General features: G+C 38.6%; 1 protein-coding gene across 33 annotated transcripts in view; it reads left to right on the top strand.

Annotated features, from left to right (window-relative positions):
• The first annotated feature begins 1,176 nt into the window (after positions 1–1,176).
• CAMK2D (calcium/calmodulin dependent protein kinase II delta) overlaps positions 1,177–13,704 on the top strand; it is a 320,978-nt gene continuing 308,450 nt past the window's right edge. For 32 of the 33 annotated variants that reach the window (XM_030798877.1, XM_030798865.1, XM_030798876.1 and 29 more), the window contains exons 1-2: positions 1,198–2,098; positions 3,685–3,779. In XM_030798877.1, coding sequence (XP_030654737.1) covers positions 2,034–2,098; positions 3,685–3,779 — 160 coding nt within the window. In that variant the 5' untranslated portion in view covers positions 1,198–2,033. Of the gene's footprint in view, positions 2,099–3,684; positions 3,780–13,704 lie in introns of all 33 variants that reach the window. The other variant, XM_003269329.4, reaches the window with a different exon arrangement.

Here is a 13,704-nt window from a genome sequence, read left to right as displayed (position 1 = left end):
GTAATTTGAAAAAGACCGTCCATAACGCTGTTTTCGGTCTGCGGCTAAATTTGCAATAGCATAGTTTCATTAAAGAGAACTGGAAAAAGGGCCCAGAAGTTGTTCTAGCAATCGGCAGCAGTTTATCTATTTTAAATTGTAATGCATACTTTTTTTTCCTCCTACTGAAAACAATGGCAGATATGCTAAAGGAAAGGACACATTCTTGAACTGCTAAATGGTTTTTCCAGATAGCCATTTACGGAGTGCACTCAATTGCCACTATCTGGCTGAAAGCAAAAGCACACACGACCTCCCCTTTTCTTTTTTCCCTTTGCAAAGCGAAACAGGCTAGACGTGTTCACGTGATGTGAATGACGTCAGCCCCTGCCGGGTCGCGTGACCGACACCCAGCCTTCCTACTACCTCGCCCCGACCGCCAGAGTGGGAAATATCGCGAGAATTCGCCTTACTATCGGAACTTACTGAGGTTATAGGGGAGTTACTCAGAAGGGAAGGGAAGGTGTGGTTGAGTGGCGGAGTTTTTGCTTTCATTCTTTTAACGTTCACAGCCAAAGCAAAGGCCTTTGGGGATTGCCAGAGTCTCAGCCACCGTCCTGGAAATCAGCGGGGGAGGTGGGCCTGGAGGTGGCAAGTGAAATGTGGCTCAGGGGCCGTCATTGCCCCTTGCAGAAGGGGCTGCGGGGGAGGGAGAAAACCTGCGCCCGGTTCTGGGTAGGTGGCGACGCAGTGAACCCCGCTGAGACTGGGCTTTGCCCTGACAGTCGCTGGTGGCTGTGGGAAGGGTTGGGACCCTTCTCTGAGCGCAATGAACAGCCCACATCCGGCCCCTGCTGTGTCAACTCTGAGCGGCGTGGAGATGAAGTGGTTGCTCTCCCTTGCTCGGCCCACCGGGTGTCGTGGCCCGGGAGCCGGCCTGGAGAAGTCCCTGCTGCCCGGCGCCCAAAACAGGGGCGTGGGCTTCCGCGACCCAGGGCGGCAGCGCCGGGCCATCCTCGAGTTGCCCTGCATCTTCCCGCTCAGTCAGCCCCAGATTGAGGCAGGCTTCTCTGTGCAGGTTTAAATGGGTAACTGTGACGTCTCGCCTCATTCACCCAAACCTCCAGTCTTCTCCCCCGCATATCCTCCTCCACCCACCTGGTTTCTCCCTAGACTGGTGTGCTCGTGTGCGCAACCAAAGGAGGGAGAGCGAGAGATCCACGAAGGGACAGGCTTGGAGTCGCTAGAGGGAGGTGTGGGACCAGCGAGGAGGGGGCTTCGCCAGGGAGGGGGTGCTGGGGCGGAGGGAGCAGCGGGAGGAGGCGCCAGGGGAGGAGACGGAGGCCTGGGAACGGCAGAAGAGGCTTCGCCTGAGCCGAGCGCTCTTTCTCTCGCCGCGCCGTCTTGAAGCCGCGCGGGCTCGTGAGCAGCGCGAGGCCGCCAAGGTGCCTCGCTTCGCCGGAGCCGCTGCTGCCCGCCGGAGGGAAGCCTGCCTCGGGTGCGCACGCTTGCCGGAGCCCCGGCGCGCCCCGCGCCTGAGCCTGCTGACAGCTGCCGCTGGGCTCAGGCTGTCCGCTCTGGGCTCCGCGGCCTCGGCCCCGCTGCACTCCACCTCCGCCCCCTGGGACTCCCTCCCCTCTGCTTCTACCCCTCCTGCTCCAGTGCGGATCGTTTCGCAACTGCTTGCCACTCGCCCCGTGCCCGGCTGTTTTTCCATTTGCCGGCCCCCTCTTCTTGAGTACTTTACCCCCTGCATTTGGGGACAGGGACTGGAAAAGGGGCGGGTGGAGCGTCCAGTGGAGAAGAAGGAAGCGAGGCCCGCAGGAGGAGGAGGATCGGCGGACCGTGGGGAGGAGACCCCACGCCACCCTTTCTGGTCATCTCCCCTCCCGCCCCGCCCCGGTGCACACTCCTTCGCGGGCGAGCTACTTTCGGACCAGGAAAGTAAGGGCGGCCCTGGGTGACAGCGCCGCGGGGCCAGTCCCGGGGTTAGCCGCGCGTCTGCTCGCTTCTGGTCCGTCGCGCTCCCAGCCAGGGCACAGCCCGGACCGAGGATGGCTTCGACCACAACCTGCACCAGGTTCACGGACGAGTATCAGCTTTTCGAGGAGCTTGGAAAGTAAGCACTTTTGCCCGGCATCCGCATATCCCCTTTCCAGCTGAGGGCGGGTCGCGTTGCCCCCGACCCACCGGCCTCCGTCTTGGGGCGAGGGAGTTTGGGAGAGAAGTGGGAGAAGGGCCCCTGGTTTGTCACCTCTGGGGAAGGTGCTGTCTTAATAAGGGGAGGGAGCACAGAAGGGGTAGGACCCTTACCCCAACTGTGGCTCATTTTGGTGGTCCCTAGCCCACCTTCTCCCGGTCCCCCACCCTCCTGCACTGAGAGACTTAGTGAATTTACGATCTCTGCAGTTGTAGCTGTCATCCTGAGAAGTGTGCGCGCGCGCCTGTGTGTAATGTGTGTTTGGAGAGGAAATTAGAACCCATGTAAAATGCAACATAGATCATGTTTTCTGTAAATAGAGATGCCTCCTGGTTAGCCGGCGTGTCGGCCGTATGACCCACGTACTGATGAGAACTCACAGCCTCAGACGGTGCCATATTTATTGATGCCGAAAGTTCAACTTGGCATAGAGTCTATTTCGCATCCAGTAGTTCTGTCCAGGAAAAGGGCCACCCAACAGAACCCAACCCCTTGCCCTATATCCGGTGTTATTCTTTGCACCAGATTACCGCTCACCATCAGTCTTCCTAGGATTTACGTGTGCATCTTTGCGTTCTCTGGGAGGATTTATTTACACAGGCAGCGGAAAAGCCCTCTGGAGACTGAGAGCGCTCTTAAGAGTAGCCTAGCATTGTGTAAAACCACCTCCTTCACCCGACTGGCAGAACTACTTGGAGATGTTAGGGCAGGAGGCAGAAGACCTACTGAGGACTTATGCAAAGGGACCTAGGGGCCGAGCCGTGAATGCTGATTTTTGTAGCATCGAACCCAAACCCAATTCCTCTTTCACTAGTTTCGACTGTTACTTTTATGAAAGGAGTGCGTTTATGTGTATGTTGTTGGTTTATACTGTAATTAAAGGAAAGGTAAATATTTTTAAAAGTAATAAAAATTACATATGTATATATTGTCTGGTGTTAAAACATGGAGAATATGTCGGAAGAGCAGCTTAATTCAAATCTCTCCCCTCCCCCAGTCCAAAACAAGGCATAGAGAAATCACCATACCAGGATTTGTTAAACCACACTAATGTGCTCAAGATTTATATTTTAATGAAAATAATCATCATGTTTACTTACTTGGAACCACATTAATTTTTTGTTTCCTACCAAAATAAGTAGGCAGCAGATTTTTTTGCTGCTCCTCGTCTGCTCTGTTCTGTGCAGGGTTTTTCTCAGAGCATTTGGTGCTTTGAGTGTGAACTGTAAAATGTTTTCAAATTTCTTGTGCAAACAAGAGCGGTCATAATTGGCAGTTCCTTTCATTTTGTTGATAATAATGTGTGCTCCCAGTTAAATAACATTTACTTTTATTCTTCAACATTAAAGAAAGTGTGAGTTTCCAGGAAGAATTGTTCATTTACTGGATATTACTGTACTTCACTGGCAATCCACTAAAATCAATAAACATGCTCAGATTTTATAAATTTTTTAATGAAATATTATATCTGTTATATTAATAACCTGCTAATTATTGGTTTCCAGGGGGGCATTCTCAGTGGTGAGAAGATGTATGAAAATTCCTACTGGACAAGAATATGCTGCCAAAATTATCAACACCAAAAAGCTTTCTGCTAGGGGTGGGTATTTTCAACCACATATATTGGTTAATTTTGTATTTGTCATGTTGAGTATAGGTTCTGTTGTATGTAAATATATCATGTAGTTATAACTGAATTTTAGACTTAGGTATCATATTACATATTGAGATGATTTTCTTCCTGAATGCTTCTTGGTCTGTACAGCTTAAAAATAAATGGAAAAATATAATTATTATTTGATACATTGCTATTAAAATTCTATCTGTCCTATGAGCAATAGCATGAATAACTATATTTTAAAGCAAATAAATGTCAGGTGCATTTTGCTTATCGTTTAAGTATAAAATAACTTTTAGACCATGGAATGGAAAAATATAAGTCTCACAACTGTCATAATTCCCTTTTGCTTTTGAGAGGAAAATAGGTCATAGCTCAGTTGAATCATATATTTCAATTGTAGTTACACTTGAACTTAATTCATCAAGGTATATTTAACAGTAATAGCTTCGGTAAGAAAAAAATTTATGATTGCTATATTCTAGGAAGTTTAGTTTTATTTTGATGTTTCTGTGTGCAGCTCAGACCTTGGTCTTCGCGTTAAGGCTTCACACAGACTCATGTAATGTATTTTACACATGTAGTTTATAGCTACAGAGATAATTCATACTCGTAAAATAGCTGTTGACATAACCAAAAAACTTGGAGGGCTCTCACTGCATTCTTTTTATTTAGTTGAACTCATGCAAAAGTACTTATGCTGAAATGTTAGGCATTCCAATTATTGTGGGCACGTGTCTGAGGTATTTCCATGGGAATTTATGGTTTGATGAAATAAAAATGAAATGAAAATGAACAAAATACCATAGTGTAAGCTCATCTCAGTGACCTGGTTTATTTTAAGTAATGAGAGAAGAAATTCCATTAGGTTTAGTTTTCCTCATTTAATATGTCTTTTCAAAAGTGCTTCTTACCAAAATCCTGGCATCATTGCTTTTGGTCTCTGCCATGATTAGTTTTTCCATATTTATTGCAAATTCTACTTTTAACATGCACTTTAGGTTTAGGTTGGTATTTTAGTTTATCCATTCACATGGGATGTTTTAATTTCCTTCATCTGATTTTGACATGATTCTGAGAAAGATCTATAAAGTAACCAGCACCATAGAATCATGGTATGAAAACTAATGACAAGAATATTATGTTAATTATGTTCTCTTAGTCTCTACTCCACAGGAAGTTTTTAACAATGAAAAGGAATTGCTAAACTATAAGTGACATTTTAATTTAAAAAAATGAAAATGTGTAGTTAGAATCTTTCAGTGCTTCTCTTATTTCCTTCTGTGTGCTAGATACTTTTGGCTGTGGTGGGGGTATCATTTCTTTTGAAAGCATTACAATACCTATTCCAAGATTTTTGGTGGTGTTTCTTTCAAAACAAATCAGTGTAGTGCTTCACTTTTACTAACTTTCTTAATTAGAGCCATCTCTCTTCACTCGTCTGAATTTGTCCTCCCTAAATCAGAGTAACAAATATACTTAGCCCTGATCACATACATTTTACTCTCTTTTCCCTTCAATCTGTGGAAAAGAAGCCTTCTTTGGCCTGATGGAATCTTTTCTCCTTGCTACTTCACCAATGTTCCTTACTTGCTCATATTCTGCTTCAAAGAACTACCTACACGTCCCAAAGCTTTTTACCCCTTCTGGATGTAATGATTTTAATTATTCTACTTAGGAAAAGGAACTAGGGTGAAGAGTTAGGAGACATTATTCTTGCCCATTCTCTGCAATTTTTTTTCCTTGTGACTTTGGGTAAGTTTCTTAACCTGTTGTATGTTAACCTACCTAAGAGTGAGCTGGTGGTGAAGAACATTATTAATGCTGCAACCAGAAGCTCTGAGTTTAACTTCTGCTGCCCATACCTACTGGCTGTGTGATCTTGAGCACGTTAACTAGTTTCTCTGAGCCTCAGTTTCTTCATCTGTAAAATAGGAGTAATAACAGAACCCTTCCTCATAGGGTTTTGTGTGGAGTGAATGAATTAACATAGCATAGAACAACAGCACCTGTCCCAGTATATGCAGTCAATGAATATTTTCTGCTATTATTATCTAATAAAGTTGTCATAATGATCAAATTAGATTACTTTTATGAAAGAACTTATAAATCCAGTGGCAGCGTTAATTTAGCTGTGAGAACTACGTTTGAATCTTCGCTCTACTACTTAGGCATAAATTTGGTTTCGTCTCTTTCCTTTTCTGGATATCAGGTTCTTCATCAGTAAAACGGGAAATCATACTCATGGAGTCTCATGGGGTGTTCTGAAGATTCAGGGAATTCAATGAGAATCACTTCTTAAACTGCAAAGTATTGTGTCAATTTTACCTCTTATTATTGTTCTCCTGAAAAATTACAGAACTTTTCCTTCAAAATGGTCAACAATTTTATTTTATGTTGTCACACTAATCAGAGCTGGTTGTAGAATATGTGTGCCTTTGAATGAATACATTTGTTTAACTTGTACTCATATTGAATTATAAACTCTTGAAGAAAAAAATACCATGCTTTCATTTTTGATATAACATTCCACAGAATTGAGAGCATAGAAGGGGCTCAGTACAGAGTAATGAGAATCAAATGTGGTTGTTAAATGACTTGTAAGAGTTAAGTACTTAATTTACTCCTAACAACAAGCAAATACTGAAAATAAATCCGTGAAGTAGTATATTAAGAGGATATATTCTTTTAATAACACTCATTTCAGAGAAAGTAATGATACAAATCATTTTTGCAGAAAAATTTTTAAAATAATATATTCAAAGGTAAATGTAGAAAGAATTGCAAAATAGTATGCTTGTTTTTTCTAAGGTACTGATTTTTGAGAGTTGCATATGGAAGCTTTTGTGTAGCATACTTTTTTTGTGCAAATTTTTGTTTGTATTTGAAATTCCGTGACTCTGTATACCAAGCCTTTAGTCTATTTGTTTTAAAGACCAGGCAGGTCCTCCAACTCCACTAATGTTCTTTAAATATAACATTACAACTGAAAAAGAAAGGGCTATTGTTAATAAATCTAAGACCATGAGGGAATTGCCAAAAATTTGGCTACATTCCTGCATAAATTTGCACATCCAACTATACTGTCAACCAGGCATTTTTCTGTGCCTGGATTTTAATGGATTTCCAGCAGACAGTTTCAGTTGTATTTCCTCTCAGCTGTTAGTCATACATACCATATTTGGGGAACTCTGAGTCAATTGAAGAATTTCTTACCTTTTGTGTTAGCATGTGCATGCATAGAACATTCATTATACTGAGCATGTAGATGAGTACACTCATATATAATTTGGCTTATTTTGAAAATAAAAAGTAGTATGGAAGCATCTCAAGCATCTTATATTTTATATGTAATTTCTATCTTCTAAAAAGTTTTTGTTAGATGGGCATTGAGGGCATACTTAGTAAATGTTGAATAGTGACAATAGAATTTTTGCCTTATATTTTCACCATGAGAATTAGAAATTACACCATTTTAATCCCAAACACAGTTAGGTTAGTACTTAACAAAAGCCAATTTTTTTCTGCTGCTTTGATATTCTGTTTATTTATACATGTTTAGAACTGTACACTGTTGTCAAATTATATAAAGTCCAAGAATAGCTGTGACTGCAGTTCAGAATCCAGTGGACTGATGGTTCTGATGGCAGATATCTTTAGAAATAGTACCTGTGATTTATTTTGCATTTCAAAGCCTCATGGTGGTAAAATATTTTATGTGGAAGTAATGGCTTCTTGACATTCATCTCCCAGTGTATTTCTTGATCGTTAGAAACCATTTGACTGTTATATAGATTCTGATGTGTCACAGTCCCTGTTTTTGTAAAATATAACATAGTATAGGGTTAAAAAATAAGTTATTACAAGTATATTTTACCTCTACTCCATTGCTAAAGTTAAAAGGGATTTCATTTTATATTTCTGTAAAACTTCAGGCTTAATCAGTTAAGTCATTTTGATATTCTTTGATTTTACTAGTTTTATTAATTCCTAAATTGGTGATGTTAGTAGTACATAAATCAGGACTTTATAAAACTACTTGACCATGTATACAAAATTAGGCCTCATCTATAAAATCTAAATGTTTTGTGTGTGTGTGTGTGTGTGTGTGTGTATATATATATATATATATATATCCCTAAGTAACCTTTTTGGATGTTATAAAAGGGATGTTAAAAACTAATTCTTGCTACTTTTATTTTTGGCATCCAGGCAGTCAAGAAAGTACCGTAATTTCTCAACTTCATGGTTACTTGTCTTGAATTGGAAGTAGAACTGAGACTATGTAGATGGATTAAGTTCTGATTATACATTATTGATTTGGCAAACTGGAACAATTTGGACAAATTAAAATTTGAAGGTTTCTTGGCAAGAACAATGTTTTAAGAAAAAAATTAGTAAATCATTTTTATATTTGTACATGGAATCTCCACAACTCTTCAGTTATGGACCCAGAAGTGGCATGTGTCATCCTTACTATTTTGTATCCTTTACTTGTGTTTAGTTGTATTTATATTCTTCTATAGGTCTTGATATTAAACATTCATTTTCTTCTTTCGTTGAATGAAAACATTACTGCTATTCAGAACTAGTTAGGTGATACAAATAATAAAAAAAAAGTGTATCCACACTTCCAGGAAATAATAGAATTCTTTTCTGTATTTCATTAAATGAAGAAAACTTAATAAAGAAAGTGGTTGTCAGGTGCCATACTGTGATATTAATAACTAGTGTAAACCTCTACCTGATTGTATGAGAACTTTGTTTAGACAATTAGATTAATACTTCTCATTTCCATTGAAATGTTGAATAAACAATATAAAAATTAAAATTTAGCAGTACATCACCTTTTATGAATCTTTTTAATGGTAATAATCACGAATTACTAGAAATCTTATATGAACTGGGCTTTTCTTGGGCATCTAACTTTTTTGTTGACTAGAATTTTAATTTATTTTTAAAGTCTTTTCCTTGGGCTTATACTGAGTTTGACTCATAGTATTTCTAGGGCTGGGTTGGTATATTTCTTAACATCAGTCTTCCCCATTTATTGGGATGTAATGTATGCAGTGTTTTAATAAATCATTGGCAATTAATGATTATTTACATAGAGGATGTGTTAAAGATTTTAAGTTACAATAGTATTTTTAGTAAACTACACTGCAATGCATTAAATGGAGTATTAGTAATATTTTAACTCTAAAACATATCTTTATATTTCAAATCACTTTATAGATCATTAAGCATATTCACGTCTTTATGTGTTTATTTAATAAATATTAAATGATTTCAGTGGACAGTATTAGGAAAAATAAAGGCTATCTACCTAAATAGACATAATAGAAGACATAAATGGCATTACAATTCAAGCATGAATAAAGTACTATGGGCTTTTAAAGGAGGACAAGATTATTTCTGCCCAGGGAGATAAAGAAAGGCTTTCATATAGTATTGATTTAAAGAAATTCTGAAAGCTATAATGTAGATTGGGCTTTAAGTACCACCCCCCCACCCGCCACCCAACCAAAAAAAAAGGTCTAAATAAATGATTTGGGGAAGTTGCTCAAAGTAGTTTAAATATCTGATTATAACAAAATGTTATGTTATTCATATGGTAAATTTGTTGTAATTATCAGTCTACAGTTATTTTTAGAATAAAATTATTTTAAATGAAGTAGGCTGTTTCTTAAGTGACAAAATTCCTCTAATTCCAGTTGAGAGAGATTTAGCAATACTTAAGGAGAAATCATAGACCTTTCATCTGCCATAACTTCTCTTACTCTAGCACAGGGAAATTGGTAGGTTTGAAGAGGAGAGAGGGCAGCTTTTTTGTTAAGTTTGTTTGGTTTTGTTTTTAAATCTCTTAACTATCATTGTAATTACACACAATGATACAATGACATCATTGATTATTTTAGTTACCTGACCCCCTTTTCTGGTGTTACAGTCTCATTTTAACTCCTTAGAACTACGTTTATTACTACCAAAATCAATAATGCCATCTTCATCATTAATAATAATTTAGAAAAATATAAATATTAATAGCCATTATTTGAAGAGCCCCTTCTATGAGACAATAGGTATATATTTACAAGATAGTTTGTTTTACTTTATTTAATCCACACTGCAGCCTCCTAGAACAATAGTATGTCCATTTTAAAAAAGTATACTGAGGCTCTTGTATAAGGCCTCAAAATTAGTAAGTGCTAAGGGTCAGGATTTCAATCTGGTTTTCTCTGACTGTAAATTCTGACTCTTTCCACTGTCACCTCCTGTTAATTGCTGTTAGAGAGAACTTATCTTAACTTCTCTGTATTTACCTGTGTGTGCTTAACTGATCTTACAGACTTCAGAGTCCTTCATACAAAGCACTATGTCTTACATTTTATCTTCCCATTGCAGTGTGGGGAATTGAGTATTTCTTTGGGAAAATACATTTAGAGTTCCAACCTGTGAGAGAAGATAGTCTTTTAAATGCTACTATAACAAGATCAAAGTGAAGTTTCAGACAGTCCCTCCATGCTGTCTTCTGGAAGGAAAACAATATAGTGAAAAATGTTATTATTATAAATGGTAGGAAAATGGTTAAAGAGGAGTTCAGTGTTTTGGTAAACTTAATTCATTAACTGATTAAAAATATCTCACTATACAGTAAGTTTCTAGGATTACTTCTTCTAAATGATTCAGTTGTCACTGCAAACAAAAACTCAGCCCTTAACCGAAGCCCAGAGAAACCTACTCAGAAAGCTGTTCTACTCTTCTGGTTCATCTTGTTTAACCAGTGAACAATGGAAGACAAATTTTTGTTGTTTTGTAGTTTCCTTTTGAACAACATTGTTGTATGTAGCAAATTCTTACAAAAATGTGGCAATTTAAAGAAAAATATAAAATTGTCAAGTTCTATATTTGTTGGAAAAATAACTTAGGTGCAGCAAGTAGTATAAAGGTACACAGAAAGTATTGTGATATAATATTTATATACAGTTAATTGTTTTACAATAGGTTTCCTATTTTCCTTTAGTTAGATTGATTACATAGGAATGTTAAAAGTTTTATTGCATACAATTTAATATATATAATTATATCATATATATTTAATTTTATAACAATAAGTACCCAATAAGCCTCCACTCAATAATTAGAACATTCTCCCTACTTTTGAAGCTACCTGTGTGCTTTTTGTTGATCCCTATCGTTTGTATCTCCCCAAGAGCTAATCACTATCCCTAACTTTTTTAGGAGAGAAACCTCTTTTTATTTCTTCATACCCTGGGGTTTTTTAATTAACTGGCTGATCTCAGTGGGCCAGTCAGTCATTCATGGAATAAATATATGTAGCCATTTTCTAGGTAAATTGTATTTTATTTTATTTTGTGTGGTATATGTGTAAACTCATGGAATAAAATGCATTACTTCTCATATATTAGTATATAAATTTACCCTCTTAAATATAGGCAATGCTTAATTTATTTGGAATTTTTTTAGTAACAAGAAATTATTTTCTTCCTATGTCTGATAAAAATTTTTTTAAGATTATTTATTTATTTATTTATTTTGAGACAGAGTCTCGCTCTGTCACCCAACTGGAGTGCAGTGGTGCTATCTCCGCTCACTGCAACCTCCGCCTCCCAGGTTCAAGCGATTCTCCTGCCACAGCCTCCTGAGTAGCTGGGATTACAGGTGCGTGCCACCACGCCTGGCTAATTTTTGCATTTTTTGTAGAGGCGGGATTTCACCATGTTGGTCAGGCTGGTCTTGAACACCGGACCTTGTGATCCACCCACTTAGGCCTTCCAAAGTGCTGGGATTACAGGCGTGAGCCGCCATACCTGGCTGAAATTTTATTAATGATAATGTATACACATTGAAATAAAGCATGAATAACTTATATAAAAGTAACTTATTAAATGTAAATATAGTAAGTGAAAATTTATCAAAATTTTCTGTTTTATAAAGAAATTGTGGATAGTTGATATATGCCACATCATGCTATTAGTGTTTAAATTAAAATTTGATGTTTTGTTGAGGAAATAAGTACTTTTGCATTTTTCTGAGGCAATGTTCTGGATAATTTGAATTTCTGCTGAGGGTTATTTGTTAGTAATACAGCCCCAAACTCAGCATATTCCCAGTAGACTCATCAACTTTCCCCCTCTGTGAATGGCACAATAATTTTCCTAAGCTTTCAAGCATGCCTGATTTTTTTCTTTTTCTTATCCCATCTCAACACCTTTTTCATTTCTTCCTTTTCACCATCCCAATTTGAACTCTCTTTTCTTTTTGCTTCAACTCTTTGTTTTGTGTTTTGAGACACAGTTTCTCTGTTACCCAGGCTCTAGTGCATTTGTGAGAACCTAGCTTACTGCAGCCTCCAATGCCTGGGCTCAAGTGATCCTCCTGCCTCAGCCTCCTGAGTAGCTGGAACTACAGTCATGTGGCACCATGCCCAAGTAGTTGTTTGTTTTTATTTTTTGTAAAGATAGAGTGTCTCTGTGTTCCCCAGGCTGGTTGGTCTTGAACTCCTGGCTGTAAGGCAATCCCCCCTATCTCAGGCTCTCAAAGTCCTGGGATTACAGGCGTGAGCTACTCACTGTGCCTGGCTGCTTCAACTCTTTTAGATAGCCTCCTAAATGGGTTTGGTAGATAATAGGTGCACATTTTTTATTCGTTTATTCAGCTCATCATTAGATCTTTTAGCACTCGCTTTGCTGGGCAACTTGATAAGTTTTAGAGATACAGAGGTGAAAGACAGACATTCCTTCCTCAAGTATTTCCTAGCCTATGAGTGTGGATGACAGCCTGGCATTTAGTAGAGTGAAAGGGCTGTGATAGACGCGTGCACAGGGCCTTTGAGAGCATGCAGAGACAGGCTCGGGGAGGTTGTTCTCACAGATTTCCTGAAAAGATTGATGTGTGAGGTTGTGTTTTGAATAAATTAGGTGAGCCTGCTAGAGAAGGGAGTAAGCAGTCTGTTCACAGGGAAGGAGAAAGTTCCTGCTCCATCTTCCTGATGGAGTGAGTACACCTGGTACTGTTGCAGTACTCTCTCCTTTAAGATCCAGTGCAGGTCCTGCCTCCTCCATGGTCTCTAACTTCTTCCCCCACCTCTCCTTACTTTCTCTAGCCAGAGAGATTGTTGTCTCCTTCTTTGTCCTTTGAATAGATATTTCATATCTTATGGAGCTTGCCAGATTTCTCCCCTTGTATTGCAGTCATACATGTTGTGGCCTTCAGGCATTTTGTGACATTTCTTAGTTTATCTTTCAGTCTGCGCCTGGCACAGTAGTTAATATTGCAGATATTTGTAAATGTTTGTTGGATAAGTGGACAAATAATTGCATGACCAAATAAGATTCTGTGTCTTGAAATAGACATGCTTCAAAGAGAAACTTATGACTGGCAAAGTAAATGAAAATTGACTAAGACTTCATGTCAAATAGCATACAGTAACTCTATAAATTAATTTCTAATTCACAAATTATTTCATAAGTTCTGTCATGACAAATTCTGCTTTATTGGAAAGAGTTTTGTATAATTCAGCGTTTTCTTTTTGAGCAACTACTTGCAAATTCTTATTGCTGCTCTTTTTTTAAACCATGTATTATAAAGTGGCTCATTAATGAGGGCTAACATTTTCATGGTTTGTGTGTCCATCAGCACCACTTTAATAATTCCAGTCTCATGTCATGATTAAATTATTTTAACATGTTTGAGTTTAAAAAAATTTCGATCCATTCTACAGCGGTATCTGATTACTTTTTCATTTATTTTTTGACAAAGCTCATCTTTAAGCAGTATGGTGATACTTTATAGAATTTTAGATATACATATGTTGGATGTTATTAGCTTAGAGGATATTTGATTTTTTTAGTAAAGGCAGTTAGAGGCCAGCTGTTTCAACTGCTGT

This window comes from Nomascus leucogenys, chromosome 18 (assembly GCF_006542625.1).
Source record: "Nomascus leucogenys isolate Asia chromosome 18, Asia_NLE_v1, whole genome shotgun sequence".
Lineage (NCBI taxonomy): Eukaryota > Metazoa > Chordata > Mammalia > Primates > Hylobatidae > Nomascus > Nomascus leucogenys.
Note: the sequence above shows the minus strand (reverse complement) of the source record. Positions and strands in the feature narration are given on the sequence as shown.